This window comes from Eublepharis macularius, chromosome 5 (genome assembly GCF_028583425.1).
Source record: "Eublepharis macularius isolate TG4126 chromosome 5, MPM_Emac_v1.0, whole genome shotgun sequence".
Lineage (NCBI taxonomy): Eukaryota > Metazoa > Chordata > Lepidosauria > Squamata > Eublepharidae > Eublepharis > Eublepharis macularius.
Genome location: NC_072794.1, coordinates 20799990 through 20817604, shown reverse-complemented (window position 1 = coordinate 20817604; position 17615 = coordinate 20799990). Strand labels below are relative to the sequence as shown.

The 17615-nt window shown below is 47.4% G+C and overlaps 1 protein-coding gene across 2 annotated transcripts in view; it reads right to left on the bottom strand.

Moving 5' to 3' along the window:
• Nucleotides 1–405: 405 nt before the first annotated feature.
• Nucleotides 406–17615, bottom strand: part of SPPL2B (signal peptide peptidase like 2B) — a 31630-nt gene continuing 14420 nt past the window's right edge. Inside the window, exons 7-15 of one of the 2 annotated variants that reach the window (XM_054980678.1) lie at nt 15552–15648; nt 15330–15446; nt 12672–12753; nt 11529–11603; nt 10378–10440; nt 8166–8265; nt 6153–6230; nt 4723–4883; nt 406–3433 (exon numbers count right to left, since the gene is read on the bottom strand). In XM_054980678.1, coding sequence (XP_054836653.1) covers nt 3113–3433; nt 4723–4883; nt 6153–6230; nt 8166–8265; nt 10378–10440; nt 11529–11603; nt 12672–12753; nt 15330–15446; nt 15552–15648 — 1094 coding nt within the window. In that variant the 3' untranslated portion in view covers nt 406–3112. Of the gene's footprint in view, nt 3434–4654; nt 4884–6152; nt 6231–8165; nt 8266–10377; nt 10441–11528; nt 11604–12671; nt 12754–15329; nt 15447–15551; nt 15649–17615 lie in introns of both variants that reach the window. The other variant, XM_054980679.1, reaches the window with a different exon arrangement.

Genomic DNA, 17615 nt, shown 5'->3' with positions numbered 1-17615 from the left:
TTTCTCAAGCAACATGGTACAAGAACTGCATTTTCTGTACTTTGAGTTGCGGTGTGGAAGATCCAAAAGTAAACAGCCCAAAAGAGCTCTGTTATTCAAGAGTGGAGCTAGCATTTGATATGATATAATCACTGAAAGACTTGAGATCGATGGCGCTGAATCTGCTTTTCCTTCTCCATGTGTTGTTTTGTGGCCAGATCCAGGAAAAGGAAGAAAGAAACCCAACAAGAGGGTTGCTTTGTGGTGCTCCCTTATTCTGGGATGCCCAAAGGCACACCTTCAGCTGTGGAGAACAACTCTTCATGAACTCCCCCCCCCAACAGACTGAGAACTGAGCCCCCAGATATAAAAAGATTCCAGGAAAAACCAGAACAAAGACAAAAAGACAATTTCAAAACCACAACGTTGGCCTCAAAGTCTGAATAACCTGGATTTTGTCAAGTTTATTGTTTAACCTGCTTTTGTAAAATGAAACTTTCATATACATTATTTATAAAATGGCTTAAATTAAGGCATAAATCCTGTAGTGTCTAAGACAAGCGTCCGTCATTCTGCTCAAGCGACAGCTGGTTCTGTTTACCGTTCACCATGTTCCGCCCAGGAGCAAGGCCATGCCGAAAACCGGGTTCACTTTTTAATAACATTCGATTTACATACCGCCCTTCAGGACAACTTAACGCCCACTCAGAGCGGTTTACAAACTATGTCATTATTATCCCCTCAGCAAAACACCCTGTGAGGTGGGTGGGGCTGAGAGAGCTCCAGAGAGCTGTGACTAGCCCAAGGTCACTCAGCTGGCTTCAAGTGGAGGAGTGGGGAATCAAACCCGGCTCTCCAGCTTAGAGTCCCACGCTCTTAACCACTACCCCAAACTGGCTCAGGGCCGAGGCCAGGGAAAATGCCCTCCAGGGCAATCGCCCCCACCCATAGGTCAGCTCAAAGCTGAGGCAACCCGGCAGACGGCCGTTGGTAACGTCACCAGAAAAAGTTGGCAGAAGCTGGTGAACCTTTATACACAGATTACAGTGCTACAGTCTGGAAAACGAAACAAAAGAAGAGTACGTGGACACACAACACAATAATGGAGAGAGACGCACAAAAACCTACAGAGGTGGCAGACCCTCAGGATGACATGTTCCAGAGAGGTCCAGGGAAATTCACACACCCCTTCCTGCCCTAATCTATCTTGAGGGAAGATTCCTCACTTCCCCAACGTTAGTAGTAACATAATAATAACAGCATTCGATTTATATACTGCCCTTCAGGACAACTTAATGCCCACTCAGAGCAGTTTACAAAGTACGCCATTATTATCCCCACTACAATAAATACCCTGTGAGGTGGGTGGGGCTGAGAGAGCTCCAGAGAACCATGACTCGCCCAAGGTCACCCAGCTGGCTTCAAGTGGAGGAGTGGGGAATCAAACCCGGCTCTCCAGATCAGAGTCCTGCACTCTTAACCACTACCCCAAACTGGCTCTCAAACTAGATATGATGCCAAACTAGATATGATGGTTTCCGTGGGTCTGACCCATGGATACCTGCGCCATTTTAAAGCAATTTAAAAATGCTGCAAGGGCTGATCCTGACTGGGCCCACAGCATGCAGGCTGAGGCATTCTCCCCGCCCCAGCCCTTTCAAGTGTCAAAACAGCTACAGGGGGCTGCATTAATCCTGCTGCTCTTCTACGGGTCTTAAACGAGCAGGAAGACTTTCTCCTGCCTCCCCTCTCAACATTCAAGATCAGCCCCTTTGTCGTAAATAGCTGAAGCACCTTGTAAAAAATACGCATTCCAAGGCCGCAAGCTGCTGTTGGGTTTTTCAAGGGACTTGGATCGAACTCCGATCAAAGCGGCCTTTCCGCAGGCTTCAATGCAAAGCGGACAGCCCAAGTTTACCACGCGACCGGAAAAGAGGGTTAAATTCAAAGGGACTTGCCTCTCAGCAGCGGAACAGATGAGATGCAGCAGGACAAGCCCTTTCCCTCCCGTTGCTCAGTGGCTCCCCAAGAAAGGCTCGGTCGAGAATTCGAGGGCTCGCCGAGATTTCAGGGTCCCCTAGGCAACCACGGCAGGATCCCCCCCCCTGCATTGTGCAGAGGCTGCAAAAGCTCCAGTTCATTCACAAGGGCAGCGACTATCACCCCCCCCCCCTGCCTTCCTTCCTGGCCAAAGAGAGGGTATCAGGCACGCTAACTCACAGAAATGGGTTGGCAAAGGAAACATACCTCTCTCCTGCTGAACAAGCCTACTGCCTAAATAAAAAAAAGAAGAGGATCGCACTGAGTGCTGGATTGCCTTGTCTGAAAGCATCGACTAAGGAAGGAGTTCCTGCAAACCTCACCACCATCAGCTTTCTAACTCATTCTAGGGGTGGGGAGGGGAGGCTGGCCTTCTAAAGTAGAACAGATCCATCTACTAAATGCCAAGTCACAAGGGACCCTTCCCAGAATATTGCAGGCTCTGCCATCGTCCCTTGGGTTTCTCTAGCATCAAAGAACAGGTAGGTCAGGGCATCGAGCCTTTTGCCTTAATCAAATTCTTCCCGGAGGCCAGCTCGTCCCCCAGTTCATTTGTGCCTAAACCGTTTAACTGGGAGAGGGGTGGGGGACACACACAGATGTATGAAACGAAACCTCCCCAGCAGAAGGGGAGTTATTTTTTAAAGAACAGGAAACGTCTACAGGTCAGAGATGCACGACACTTTCTTCCCGCACGGCCCTAACCTATCGCTAAAGCAATTATCACAGCCACGCAAGCGCAAAATACTGTCTACATTTTTTAAAAGTATGTTATAATACTACCCCAGCATTATGAAACGGGGAAGGGAAAACAAAGGCATCTGCTAGTGTTTGAAAAGCAACCACTGAAATTGTATCAGAACCTTCTTCATTAAGCACCATATTTGGGGTGGGGAGGGGAGGCAGAATTAGTGGGAGAGATTATCTTTGTCCTGAACAAAGAAACAGAGATTTCCTGGCGCTGGATGATCAGTGATTGGTGATGAGCTTCTGTGCCAAATGCCAGTGGGACCAAACCAGTCCTTGGTTTTGAGTTAATTTGTGGTGGTGGGAGAGGGGAAAACAAGAGGAAGAGACAAGTGTGTGTGTGTTCCTAGTCAGACTGATTTTGTTCTGCAGGGAGGTTCTTGCTTTCTGAAGCACCGTCCTTCTGAGCAGTCTGTTCTATACACGGTGTTGCGGGGACTGGCTGGCCCGCCTGTTCGCTGGACTCAGTCTGTTCCTCTGTCCCTGGGGAGGAGGCCTGCGGCTCACCACTGCACGACGGGGCGCTGTTCGGTTCTTCGGTGTGGAGGGTGGGGTTGGTCATTTTCTCGTCTGCTTCGGGCCCAGGAGACACCAACGGACTTGCCTCCTTTGGGGGCTTGGGACAGCTGACGGGGGAGATCACCAAGGGAGGATGAGGTAGCTCTTTCTGCATACGTAAGAACAAACCACATTAGGACAAAGGTGGCTAGAACATACGCTACTTTACAAGAGCTCCACCCTACCTCTGGGACATAAAAAACCCAAATCAGCTCTGGGGCAGAAAGGTGGATTGGCCAGCTGTAGGAAAAAAGGGGCGGAGGAAGGGAGGGAGGGAGTTTGTCCTGTGGCAACCACAGAACTAACTGGGCTACCAATTCAGCGGTCAGGGACTGCTGCCCACATCCTGCTCCTAGATGCTGCACCATCCCCTGCTTTCTCTAGGGAAATGTCAGATCTCCCTAGCTGGCAGCAGCTTGTCTCTTCTTGCTGTCCCTCCTGGCACAAGGCCAAAAGAATCCTTCACAGCAGCCAACGCTATGCAGTGCTGCTGTCTCCTAGGTCAAGGAAACAGGGCAGTGTATTAAGGCAACTGACACTCCACGCACACCTTTCAGCCTCTGACAACCCAGGAGGGAGAGAAGCAAGGGGTACAGGCAGCTGCCACAATTGCCCATGCCAGGAAACACACACTACAGTACGCCGGCTATAGGACGTGTCCCTAAAGACACATACCACAGCTGCTGTTCAACCTGAGCAACTGAAAAACAGACCTAGGAGCTGCTTTCACCCATGCTGAATAATGCACTTTCAATCTACTATCAATGCACTTTAGCGATGATTAGCAAGTGGATTTTCCCATTCCACACAGTAAAATCCAGTTGCAAAGTGCATTAAAAGTGACTGAAAGTGCCTTATTCAAATCTCAGAGCTCTGTATTTGTGTAGTCCCCCCACCACCACCACGCAAACCCCCCAATTCAGCTATTTGTGGCAAGGCACGGTAACTATTTCATTCCCTCCAATATATTTTTCAGATTAAGAGATCGGTGACTAGTTGTTACAATTCACACACCATAAATACTTCCCGGTGGGTAGCCATGTTCGTCTGCAGCAGACAGCAAAATTGGAGTCCAGTAGCATCTTAAAGCCCAGCGAGATTTCCAGGGTATAAATGTTCAAAAGTCTTGAGAGCTTTGACTCTCAAAAGTTTACACCCTGGAAATCTTGTTGGTCTCTAAAGTGCTACCATAAATACAAAACTTGGAAAGGAGAGGAGGCAGAATTTTTCAAAGATTTAGAAAATGAGCACCAGGAGCGGGACGATGAGGAGGAAGCAGCACAGACGTTTCATTTTTTAAAAAATAACGCTAACAATAGTATTACTCAACTGTAGTTCTAGTTACGGATTTCTAACATTAGCATTTCTCGAAGACACTCATAGCAAACTGGTATTCACCGCAAAGCCGCTGCCCGTCCAGAACATGCCCAGCTCCTTGCGACACAGGGCCACGATGAAGCTGGTGAGGAGTGTGCATGGCACGAGGTAGAGGAGCGCTGGCTGGCCTTTCTGCATCAGAGCCAGGGCCACAAAGGTCACCAAGAGGCCGATGCCATAGGCTGCAGCAAAGGAGAGGAAATGAAGTGAGCGGAAGCAGCTCTGAGGGGCCTTCTCTGCAGGGTGGTCCACCCGCCACCCAAACCTGTCCCACAAACCAGCCCGCAGCAGCCTTCTTTCATATGCTTTTGCACATAGGATGGTGGCAGTTACCCGATTTCTGAATGTTAGCAGAAGAGCACTGGCGCAGACGCCACTGCTGCAAAACTGCCTGAGAGGCTGCTGCAAGCATGCAGAAGAACCCAGCCTTCAGATCCACAAGCTGTGCAGCTGCTTGCAAAAGGCTTTTTTTTAAAATGCTGCCTGTTGCTGGGATTTGTGACCAACAGAAATAGCCTTTTTATCAGCTAGTAGTAATGCAGGCCCAGGTGTTGATAGGTATATTTTCCTTGGGTCAACATATCTTTAATCAGCTTTGATCAGGTCTGTTGTCCTTCATTATATTTTACACACACACACACAAAATACAGTTGAGGAACCTGCGAGGACTGGTGGGGGGACGGGAATCTCATTTCCCTATTCCATCTCCCCCTCCTCCTGGCAGTGCCTCAGACCCCCTTTCCTCCTCTTCCACCCACTCACCTTTTGCTGTCTCCACTCACCTCATCCACTCACCTTTTTCTGTTCCCCTCCTCCAAGTTTCCCCTTTTTACCTTTCTTTGCTCCTCCTCCCTCCAGTTTTACCTTCACTTCCTCCTATCTTACCCTTTTTAGTCTGTCTCTCCCCCCATCCCCGTTCCCTGAGGCTTGGAATCCATACCGATGCAGGTTGCTTTCCAACCCCTCAAACAGCTGCTGAGATCTCACAAGATCTCAGTGGCACACTTTTCTTAAAGAAGCAGGTATTGCTTCTATAATTTGTGGTTTTTCTAACCCCCAAGATATTTCCTGCAAACTGGAGTTTCCCCCTAGGCTTGAAGAAAAATCTCCCCCACCCTGCCCTTGGCCTTGCTGTGTGAATTTTTTGATCCACGTTCTAGAGGCCAGTTCAGAATTAGATATAATAGCATTAATAAGAGAGGACCCATGCACCTATTACTGTGGCAATCCAAGGTTACTGTAATTCAATCAGCCTTCAAAGAGCTTTCGTTTTGGCTCAGAGAAGCACGGAGTTTGCTAAGCAAGATGCGAAAGGAAAAGGGGAGGGAGAGCAACTGCTTCTCATTGCCTGATGCTTGGAAAGGAGGTAAGAGCCAAAATGGAACCGATGTGATAGGAACGGATCTCTGCTTTTAGAGAGCTGGCGATGTGCCAGGAGAAGCAAAACTTACCTGTGGTGCAGGCAACAAAATATACTCTGGATGACTGGACTTGGATGTCAAACCGGTGGCAGTATGCTACCAAGAGTCCTAAGGAAGGAAAGAGACCAGAGACAGTACACTGAAGTGGTTGAATACACACACACACAAACCCATCATCCCAAGTTCTACCCAACAGCAACCTGAAGTCCATGCTGTGGACCATTCATTCTCCTTCTGTCAGAAGGCTATCGCTGGACAGTCTGGTACAAGTGAAGCTGCTTTCTACTAACTCAGACCCTCGGTCCCTCTTGTTCAGTCTTGTCTCCTCTGACTGGCAGCTGCTAAGATCTCAAGCAGAGAAAGGTCTTTTCCAGCAGCTGCTCCTGGAGATGCCTGGACTGTCCTGGGAACACTGTGCAAACAGAGCATGTGCCTGACCACCAAAGGAAGGCTCTCAGCGCAGCGGAGTGTCGCTATAGGTCTGTGCACATACAAAGACACTGCCTGATGCAGAGTCAGAGCCTGGATCCGTGTGACTGGCAGCAGGTCTTTGCAGTCTCACTCGCTACTGAAGAGCTTTTAAATGGAGACTGAACTTGGGTCCCTCTGTATGTAAAGGACCCGCTCCACTAGCAAGTGGCAGTGGTGGTGGTGAAAAGCAGAAGAGCCCAGTAGTATATTTTTGCCTTGCCCTGAGCCACACCGTTGGTCTCTACAGCTAGCATCACTTATGTGATGCTATGTGAGAGCCAGTTTGGTGTAGTGGTTAAGAGCACGTGACTCTAAGATGGAGAGCCGGGTTTGATTTCCCACTCCTGCACTTGTAGCCAGCTGGGTGACCTTGGGTCAGTCACAGCTCTCTCAGAACTCTCTCAGCCCCACCCACCTCACAGGGTGATCGTTGTTGTGGAGATAATAATGACATACTTTGTAAACCCCTCTGAGTGGGTGTTAAGTTGTCCTGAAGGGCAGTATATAAATTGAATTATTATTATTATTATTATTTAGAGAGAGGTCTTCTTCAGCCCTGCTACCAGATGTCCTTTTTTAAAAAAAATATTATTTTCCAAGGTTCAATAAAACATTCTTAATATTTGATATTACAACATTTAAAGGGGGGGGGGAACCCCACAATTGTAAACATCAACCTGCAAGTTAAGAAGAGATTCCTAGAGCTGTATGAAAGGTTCTCAAGCAAATGGCAAATGGCGGTTTAGACTATCTTCCATCCTTTAGATGTGCATACACTGTCAGTTTAGCCACTTTCATCAAAGCTTTTTAATCCATTCCTTAACAGAAAGATTTCTGGCAACATACATGTTTTAGGTATGATCGTTATTGTGGCTGTTAATAGATCAGCAGTCACAGGAGATCTTAATTTAAAAGAGGCCTAAGTTTAGAAGCATCCTAACAACACACTTGCGAGATTTATAGGTATTGACACTCTTGTCCAGAAGATAACAACTAACTGGACACGACAACCACATGTGTAGGTAATCTGCTGACTTTTGCCCACATTTCCAACATGGGTGCATTTTATTCTTAAAGATTTTGTCTAATTTGTGTGGTGTGAAGTACAAAAATTCTCTTTTAGATTAATACAACTTGCATTGGCAGATTCAAGTCAAAGACAGATTTCCATTCATTTATCTTTCATCCTTTTAGAAATTCTATTCCAGCTGAGAAAAAAGATGGGGTTTTCCATTTTGCCCTTTTTAAAGGGTATTTTGATAAAAGGCACATAATAAGCTTCCAGTCTTTCGAAAGAGGTGCTTTCTAAGCGGAGATGCCGGGGACTGAATCTGGGAGCTTCTACATTCAGAGCAGGCACCCCTGCAACTGAGCCGTTGCCCATTCCTTCTCAGATGGCACCAAGATAACCCTTGCAGCCAGAAAGGTTAATAAGCGTGAAATCTTAGCAGATCTGAGAAACAGCAGGAAACAGAAGCCAAGAGGCAGGTGCCAGATGTGAGAAACCAGAGATGAAGCAGGAATCCCAGCGGCTGATAAGTCCCGAAGCAAAGTCAGAAGAAGAGAATGTACCTGGAACCAGAATGTCCCCAAATCCAAGGAGAGAGAACGGCCTGTCGCAGAGTGCCAGGGGCGAGAAGTTGAGCCTCGGGACCTTCAACACCATGGGGAGCTTTGGAAGATAAAGAATAAAATAAGCGTTCCTTAGGGAAGTTACATGCCTTGGCAGCTTTTTATTTACTGATATTTCTCACCGCGGAGAATCAGTAGCCTCCAGGAAATCCACAAACATGGCATGAAAGAGACAGGTCAGAACCAGAGGATCCTGCCCCAGAGCGCTCTAAGGTGTACCCCGTCGTCTTGGTAAATGGTGTTCATGGAGAGTCCATTGAGCCCACTATGTTTATAGCCCCTGATAGACTTCTTTTCCTCCTCCTCAGAGAATGAGTCTAATCTTGCTTTAGCCAGAATGCAAGAAGAGCCCTATGGGATTAGACGCAGCATTCTATTCCAGCATTCTGCTGGCTACAGCAGCTGGCCAGATGTCTCCAGGAAGTCCACAAGGAGGCACAACTCCCCCACCCCACCCCGAGGAAGCCTGTTCCACCAAGGAACCGCTCTATCAAGGAGTTCTTCCTAATGGTTAGCCAATAACTCTTTTGCTTTAATTGCAACCCATTGTTTCTCGTCTGACTTTCTGGGGCAAAAGAAAACGACTTCACTCCATCCTCTATGTGACAGCCCTTCAAATACTTGAAGAAGGCTATTGTATCACTTCTCAGTTGCCTCCTCTCCACACTAAACATACCCAGCCCTTTCAACCTTTCCTCATAGGACTTTATCTCCAGGCCCCTCACCATCTTTGCTACCCTCTTTTGGACGTGTTCCAGATTGTCAACATCCTTCTTAAACTGTGGAGCCCAAAATTGAACATAGTACTCCAAGTGAAGTCTAATCGAGCAAAGCGATACCATTGCTTCGCATGATCCGTATACTCCTGTTGATACAGCCGAAAATCACATTTGCCTTTTTAGCTACAGCATCACACTGCTGACTCATGTTCATTGTATAATCTACTAAGACCCCTAGATCCTTTTCACATGTACTACTGCCAAGATAAATCTCCCCCATCCTATAATTATGCATTTGATTGTTCCTACTTAAATGCAGAACTTTACATTTATCTCTGTTGAATTTCATTTTGCTGTTTTAAGCCAGATTTCCAGCCTGTCAAGATCACCTTGAATCTTGCTTCTGTCTTCTACTGTATTTGCAACCCATCCCAATTTAGTATCATCTGCAAATTTAATGAGCATCTCCTCTGTTCCTTCAGCCAAGTAATTTATAAACATGTTGAACAACACAGGGCCCTAGACAGATCCCTGAGGCACTCCACGTCACTCCTCTCCAAGAGGATGAGGAATCATTTACAAGCACTCTTTAGGTGCGATCTGTCAACTAGTTGCAAATTCATCTAACAGTAGTAGAGTCCAAACCACACGTTACCAACTTGTCAACAAGAATATAATGTGGAACCATATCAAAAGCTTTCCTGAAATCAAGATATACTATGTCCACAGCATTCCCCAGATCCACCAAAGTAGTAACTCTCAGAAAAGGATTTAAGGTTAGTCTGACATGACTTGTTCTTGAGGAACCTGTGCTGGCTCTTAGTAATCATAGCTGTCTTTTCTAAATCTCAAAAACTGACTGATAATTTGTTCCAAAACCTTTGGCTTCAGCTGCCATTGTTCTTTTCGCCTCACCTCTGACAGCTATACAATTATTTTCCTGGAAATTCAAGATGGGCACTATTTTATATTTTGCATCAGTGATGTAATGAAAGCTGCCCCTCTCCCACTGCCTGTAGCAGCACAGCCCAAGAAAGCCAGCCTGGTGTAGTGGTTAGAATGTTGGACTAGGAAGTGGGAAACACAGTTGTGAATCCTCGCTTTGTCACAGAAGCACGCTGGGTGACCTTGGTCTAGTCTCTCTCTCTCTCTCTCTCTCTCTCTCTCTCTCTCTCTCTCTGCCTACTCTACCTCACAGGGTCATTGTGGGGATAAAATGGAGGAGAGGGAATGATATAAGCTGTAAAAATGATGTAAAAATACAAAAGAAGGTTCTCCACCTGAAGTTTCAAGGCTCTGCCCTTCGGCGGAAGGTGCTGCCAGGACTGCAGCGGGATTGCCTTGAAGCCTTACAGAGACCAGTAACCAGCCCCACCCACGCCCCCATCTTGCCTCGTAGCCCCTCTTCGAACACCTCCAAGTCCCAGCCCCACCTTTTCGTGAGTGGCCGAGTCCGTTGGGCCAGCTGCCACCTCCACCATGATGCTTTCCCCCGTCTGAAAGAAACAGGTCAAACAAGTCCAGTCAGTTCATTTGAAAAAAAAATATTTCCCAGTCTCCCATCCTACGGAGGATCAAGGACAAACGGAAGCATGAAGAAGAAGAAGGGGCTCCTTTCCCAGAAGCTTCAGAAACGAGATCAAAAAGAGTCTCGGGGGAAGGAGGAGGATGCAAGGACTGTCAGCTCGGGAAAGAAATCCTCTTATTCCCTTGCAAGGAACCCTCCACAGTGCTGAGAATCCCTCCCCAACACCATAATTTCCCCAAGTCATCCTCCTTTTCTTCCCTGGAGGACAAACACGGCAGCCGTTACTTCTCTAGTGAAAGACAAGTATGGTTGGGCTGCCAGGGAAAGATGGCACTGGATGTTTGCAATGAAGCACCCCTTCCCCCCCTTCTCTTATACACACAGTATTCCACGCTGCAATGTCCTTATATTAACCAAGAGCACTTTGTGCAATGTGAAGATAATTGAAACTGTCATCAAGGGATCAAGGATAATGGGATAAAATGTGTGTCTGGGCACACACAAGGTATTTTGGGTGTATGCCACAATTCAGGTCAACAAATGCAGGAAAATGGGAGTATCGTTCAAGGGCTGGGGGCACTGCATGGCATTTCCTTTCCTTTGAGTTTGATTGGCTGCCCTTCTGTCTGCCTTATATTGCCCAAAGCTGCTTGCAAAGTACTTCACAGTAGCATTTGCACACTGATACAGTGTTTAGAACAATTACAAAACCATCCAGCCTTGTGACTTTTTTGGGATCAGCATCCTACCCGGCTCTCCCCTACAACAATTATGGATACAGAAACCTCCCAATTTTCTCATGCTAGGCAGGACTGTGCAACTGTCGGCTCCTGCCCAGCTCTGCTTCCCACCCCCTGCCATGCTTGCGGAGAGAGAAACCCTCCCTCATTTCAACACACACCACCGCTCTCTGATCGCCAGCAGCCGCCTCCAACCCATTGACTGAAAACTGGTCATGCACGTGCATGTGGACTTGGTAAACTTTGCACCCCAAAAGAGCATACATCTAAAAAGTTAAGGGAACACTGTCTCACTCCCAGGACAACTGCCACATACCTCAGTGAAATACGGTGTGATGAACACAAAGAAGACATCATACACGAACAGGACTAAGAGGAGCAAAGTACAGCCCTGGAGGGAGAGTGACAAGAATTACTTTGCATATCTTAGTAAAAGGCCACCAGTCTAAAAATTAAAGGATGCTCAGAAGCCATATATCAGGGGTTCCCCAACATGGTGCCCGTAGGCACTGCAGCACCCACAGGCAACTTTCTTGGTGCCCACCGAGTGTTTTATAATGTGGGTGTGCCAAGTGGTGTTCTTATTCAGCATGGCTCCTGATTGGTCACTGAAGATCCAATCAGCTACGCAGATTAAAATAATATTATTTCAGTAGCAGCTGTGACCACAGTGTTTGTTTTATTCTCTCTCACCTCTCTTTCCCAATGTATGTTTTAAATATCCCTCTTGTCCCCTGCACCTGAACTTCCTCTGTGTACGTAGCTCTGCGTTCTGCAGCTGCCGTTTTGTCGTTGGCTCTGCCGCCTGTGGCAGCCATTTTGTGGATTCACCCACCACCCTATGTCAGAATTTCAAAGATGTCCACAGGCTCAAAATGGTTGGGGACCTCTGCCACTTATCAACACTGCTGCCCCAAACCCGATTCTGAATGAGTATTAGAAACTGATAATTTTTAGACCTGAACTGTGTGATCAACTAAAACCTTCTGATCAATTGGGCAGTGGGAAGCAACCCCAATTAATCAGCCCGTGGATGTTTCAAAAAGAATTTGGAGTTTTTAATTCAGGTAGTTGTTAAAAAAGACCGTGGATGCCAAATACCAGCTTTGAAGAGCCAGGAGCACAGGAGGGAATACCTCTAACAACAGCTGTGACCTCTATGGACGACACCTTTCGCTTTGCTCCCAGACCAGAGGGAATGCTTCTTCCAAGAATATGCCTGCCACCCAGGGAAGAGGCATTCCTCTGGATCACACACCAGACAAAAAGCCTTTCCTAATATGCTAACTGCTACAATTTACACACGCAACCTAAAAAAATAAAGGCGAAAGAATGCCTCCCCTTGCCCCGAACTACTGTTTCTCCACAGGAACAGATTTATGCCTGTCTCTCTGATCCGTGTCTGAAGTCGGCCCTCAACTTGCCACATTCCCCATCCCGACCTGCCCCTCGGTCTTACCTTGAAAGTTGGCAAGCGGATGGTTTTCAGCATGTAAAGGCAGAAGGCGATCCCCAGGGCATCTTGAAGGACCCAGGCCCACCTGGAAGAAGAAGAGCCATGTCGGAGGGCAGGACGGTAGTCTTGCAGAAGCCCCAGGTCCTCACTCTGGGAACAGAGTCCTGGTCCAGTACATCTCCCCACCCATCCTGCATTGCAATGGCCTCATCAGACCTCAGAACGTGACCGGATGAACTTTATGTTTTGCTTCCGGGGCCTAAGGGCATCTCAGCCCTTGCCTCTGATCTGCCCCCTTTGGTCTTCCTCTCCACTCCCATCTGGGTGCTCCCCTTGTTGTCAAAGGCCCTTTCTGCTCTTGTGTCAGCTGCCTGCCCACCATTATCACTCTCTAAAAATTTCAGAGACTCAACAGCCTCTCCCCATCCCCCCCTTTACAGTCAATATAATTCTGATCTACTACTATGCATCTGTGTAGCACTTTCAGTGATCAAAATCCACAGTAATCCTTTAACAGCCCTGAAAGGCCGGCCACTCTTATATCCTGTCCTTCAGAGAGGGAAACCAAGGCTGAGAAAGGCCTTAGGGAAGCCAGGGTGGCAGAGTGGTTTGACTAGGACCAAGGAAACCTGGGCTCAAGTCCCTTCAGGGCTACGAAGCTCTGCGTGTGATCTTGGGCCAGTCTCACTCTTTCTCAGCCTAACCTACCTTATAGGATTGTTGTGAAGATACAATCGAGGAGAGCAGAGAACTATGTGTGCCACCCTGAGCTCTTTGGAAGAAGGGCAGGATAAAAACAGGGTTAGACACAAAGACAGGTTAGAATCACGATGACAAGATTACGGTCGCGAAGTGAGTTTGCAGACAAGAGGAGACTTGAACGAGCAGCAGCCTCCCAGATGCACTAGCTTGTCCTCTTTGCCACCAATTTATAGTAGCTCCCTCTGCTATACAATGTATTCCTATGCCCTCTTACCTGGAAGATAAGGTCCACTGAATATAATGGGACATGCGTCTATGTAAACCTGCATAGGATTGCACTTACAGAAATCCTAAACCCCCTGGGCAAGACTATCCCCCTGTTAGTCGTCTGCAAACCATGGCCCTTGTAATTAATTAGAGGTGTTTGTATCCCACTCTGTCCAATATCATTTGCTTAGAAGGGTCAAAAATAAATCAAAGCAAATGTTCAAAGATGACTTGAAAGAAGCTCCCTGCGGATCCGTCCCTTTAGTGGTGGTGCTTCCCTCCGGCTCCCTGCAACCAAGGAAAGTGGCCCCTACTAACTAAACAGTTCAGGGGGATCCAACCCCTGACATACAATCCTGGCATGACAAACCTCCTCACCATGGCAGTCAAAACTAACTAAATAAAGAAATAGACCACAGCAGGCCAAAGAATCAGTGAAAACCAGGCTGGTGTTTCCCAGTTCCTCAGGACAGAGGTTCCATGAGAAATTGTGAAATAAATAAATAAAAATTCTGAAATACTGTGAAAAATTCCTCCTATCCCTTGAAATATTGCGGTTATTAAAGTTATGCAAGATGACTTATAGATAGACAGACAGCATCCCCTTACAAATAAATTTTCTGGACTATAATTTGGCAGTAATTGAATTGCCTCCCTGCCCTGTACTTTTTCTTCCCTGTAAGCTTTTTCATAGGTAGGGGTTCCTTGGAATCTGAAAAATTCTGTATTTTGACAGATATACCCAAGAGCCAACCTGCCTTGCTGATGTGACCTGAAAAATTACTTCTCCATGGAAAAAGGTTGGGAAATGCTGGCCTAACACCTAAAGCCAGCGTGGCATTTTGCTTAGAGTGCAGACTAGGATCAGAGACCCTGGTCTGAATCCTTACTCTGCCATGGAGGCTTGCTGGGTGAGCCTGGGCAAGTCTCTCACACTGACCCTTGCACACATTCAGCCTCATCTACTCTGCAGGGTTGTTGTGAGGATAAAATGGAGGAAAGTAAAGTAATGTAAGCTGCTTTGGGTCCCCATTGGGGAGAAAGACCAAGTATAAATGAAGCTAATAATAAAGAAATGCCCAAAGGGCACCAGGTGAACCTCACCGGGGAAGCAGTGTGTGTTCCAGGGTCACAATGCCACACCCCATAAATCCTTTGTATATAACATCAGCGGCAATGTGCATGCGCGCACAGACACACACACCATCACTCATAGTATCTTCCTTGTTTCAAGAAATGGTTTTAAGCACAAAATCCAGAGTCACCAACACAGAAGGAATCCCAGGGCACAGGGAACACTGTAAGACCCAGCCATCAGACACAGCTAGTTGAGTACCTAGGGATGGGCCAGGCCAGGGAAAGATGAAAACAACAACAACAACAACGACATCCATTTATATACCGCCCTTCAGGACAACTTGACACCCACTCAGAGCAGTTTACAAAGTACGTTATTATCCCCACAACAATCACCCTGTGAGATGTTTTAAATAAACAAGTGAATAGTGAGGCATACTTTGGAAAATGCGTAATAAGTGAGATATTCCTCCTTCCAGCGCAGGACCTGTCAGCTTTTCAGTCCAGAATTAACTTAGCCTTCATTTTTAAAAAAAGCAGCTTCAAGGACCTCTAGAAGCAAAAACTGCAGCATCAGAGTTTGAAGACTGAGCAGGAAATGCACCACGGACTTACTGGTCTTCATTTCGGAAGACTACCCAGACCACGCTGACGGCGATACAGAAGAGGGCCAAGAGGAGCATCCGGACCTGCGGCCGTTTGTGAAAGTACGGTAGGTTGTTATCGGGAACCCTGAAAACAAGACGGATTGCGTCACGGGGTGCCCAAATTGCTGTGCTTTATGTGCATGGAGGAGGAGACGTGCATGATAACGAAGCCGCCAGAACAGCTGCATACCTGCATTTCCCCCAAGGGAACCGCCGGACAAACGGAGAAAGGCAGCTGTAGAGGCCAACTGAAGCAGCCAAGCAGAAGATCCCAATGATGCCGTAAACTGGAAAGGGAAGCAGAAATGACATCTCAGAAGAAAAACGGAAGAAGGAAACTCTTAGGCAATGAAGGCCAATACCGCTCCAAAATAAAGCCCACTGTGTGAATAAATGCCCACAAGAAGGAAGGGGGAAACTTTAAATACTTCCACAAAATATGACACAGCCTGGTTCTACAAGGACCAGTGTCTAATCTTGGCTTGTTGTATTTTGACAGATACACTCAGGAGCCAACCTACCTTGCTGATGTGACAGCCTTCAAGCCACTACGATGGGGGGGCAAACCCACGAAGGCCAGGGAATTTAACCACAGGCCTAAACTCATGGATCCATTCCACAACTGGTGGTGCTTTCCTCTGGAAGAATGTCAGCAGACCTCTGTGAGTCCAACAGGTCCTGTTTCCAAAGGCAGGACGCCCTGATGGAAAGTGCACAAACTGGGCAGGAAACCCAACAGCTTTGCCCTGATGCTGCCCCCAGCCCCAATGGCTGGCATTCAGTAGTGCTTCCATTTAGCCATCATGGCTAAGAGGTGTCGATAGGCCTCTCCTCCTCCTTGAATTTGTCTGATCCCCATTTTACATCCATCTAAACTAGCATCCATTACGATGTCTTGTGGGAGTGAGTTTCACAACCTAGACTGGGTTGTATGGAGAAGAATCTTCTTCTGGCTGTCTTGAACCTTCAATCAAACCATTTCAGTGGATGAGCCAGATTTAGAGGCACAAAAGCTCTGTCATCAGATGCCGGGGAGGTGGGCGGGGGGAGCAGGGAGTCAATGGGTGAGAGGTGTTGCCAGTGGGCAACAGAGCTGTTGCTAGTTCAGAGGATGCTGAACTAGACATACCACTGGTCTAATCCAGCAGGGCTACTCTTATGCACCTTTATAACCCACAAGTGCTAGTCTTATGGGGGAGAGATGTTGATTTCGGAACAGAAAAAAATCCAAAAAGACAAGTGGGAAAAGGAAGATAAGGGCTTTGATAGTGGTCCACATCGCCCTGATCTGGATAACCCAGGCTAGCCCAATCTCATCAGATCTCAGAAGCTAAACAGGGTCAGCCTTGGAAGACCATCCAAATCTAAGGGTCCCTACGCAGAGGCAGGCAATGGCAAACCACCTCTGTCCATCTCTTGCCTTGAAAACCCTACAGGATTGCCCTAAGTTGGCTGTGACTTGAGATCCAAAAAAAAAAGATGACAGAAAATGAACATGCAGATTTGGATGTTTCCCACAAGGGGCCACTGTTTGCCAGCAATGCTTGAGGCCAGGGGGTGGGGGAATTCAACACTTCTGACAGATGCAAAGTTTCACAGCAGCGCTTGCAGGTGAGCCCCTGTTCCGTGCTCACCAGAGGACATGCACATGGACCATGCATAGGACTGGCCAAAAAAAAATTAAAAATACAACCCTCTTCTGGGATCAGCATTAAAGATGCTTAGAACTCCCTGGATCAGCTCACCCAACTGTCTGAAAGGCTGTTCACTTGTTTGTGCCACTTCAGCATGAACAAGGACCTTCTCACTGTGTCCCAGCTTTGCAGGTTGCTCAGCTGATCTACCTGCCCCCTTCCAGTTTCTCCCTGAATCTCTGCCTTGCAGAAGAGATGCTTAGGGTAGGGAGAACAGAAGCTAAGCAGTTGTGTTTTCTTCCCCTGCCAGCAGAGGGGGAGCACATTAGCAATCAGCTTCTCCTTGCTTGGGGTGAGCAGATGATAACTTGATTGCTTCTGGCTCTCCCCTCCCAAAGCTCAGGAGAGAACAGAAGCAATTAACATCATATCTCCCTGCTTGCAAGCAGAGGGGTTAAGGTGCTGATTGATTGGTTCTCTCTGCTTCCAAACTTGGGTGTGGGTCCTTCTGATTCGCCTCTGAAACTTTCCTGCAAAGCTAGGAACGCAAGGAAGTGCTGGGATATCAGAACTTGACTCCCAGCTGACTCCCCAATCAACTGCGAGCCAGCTTCTGACCA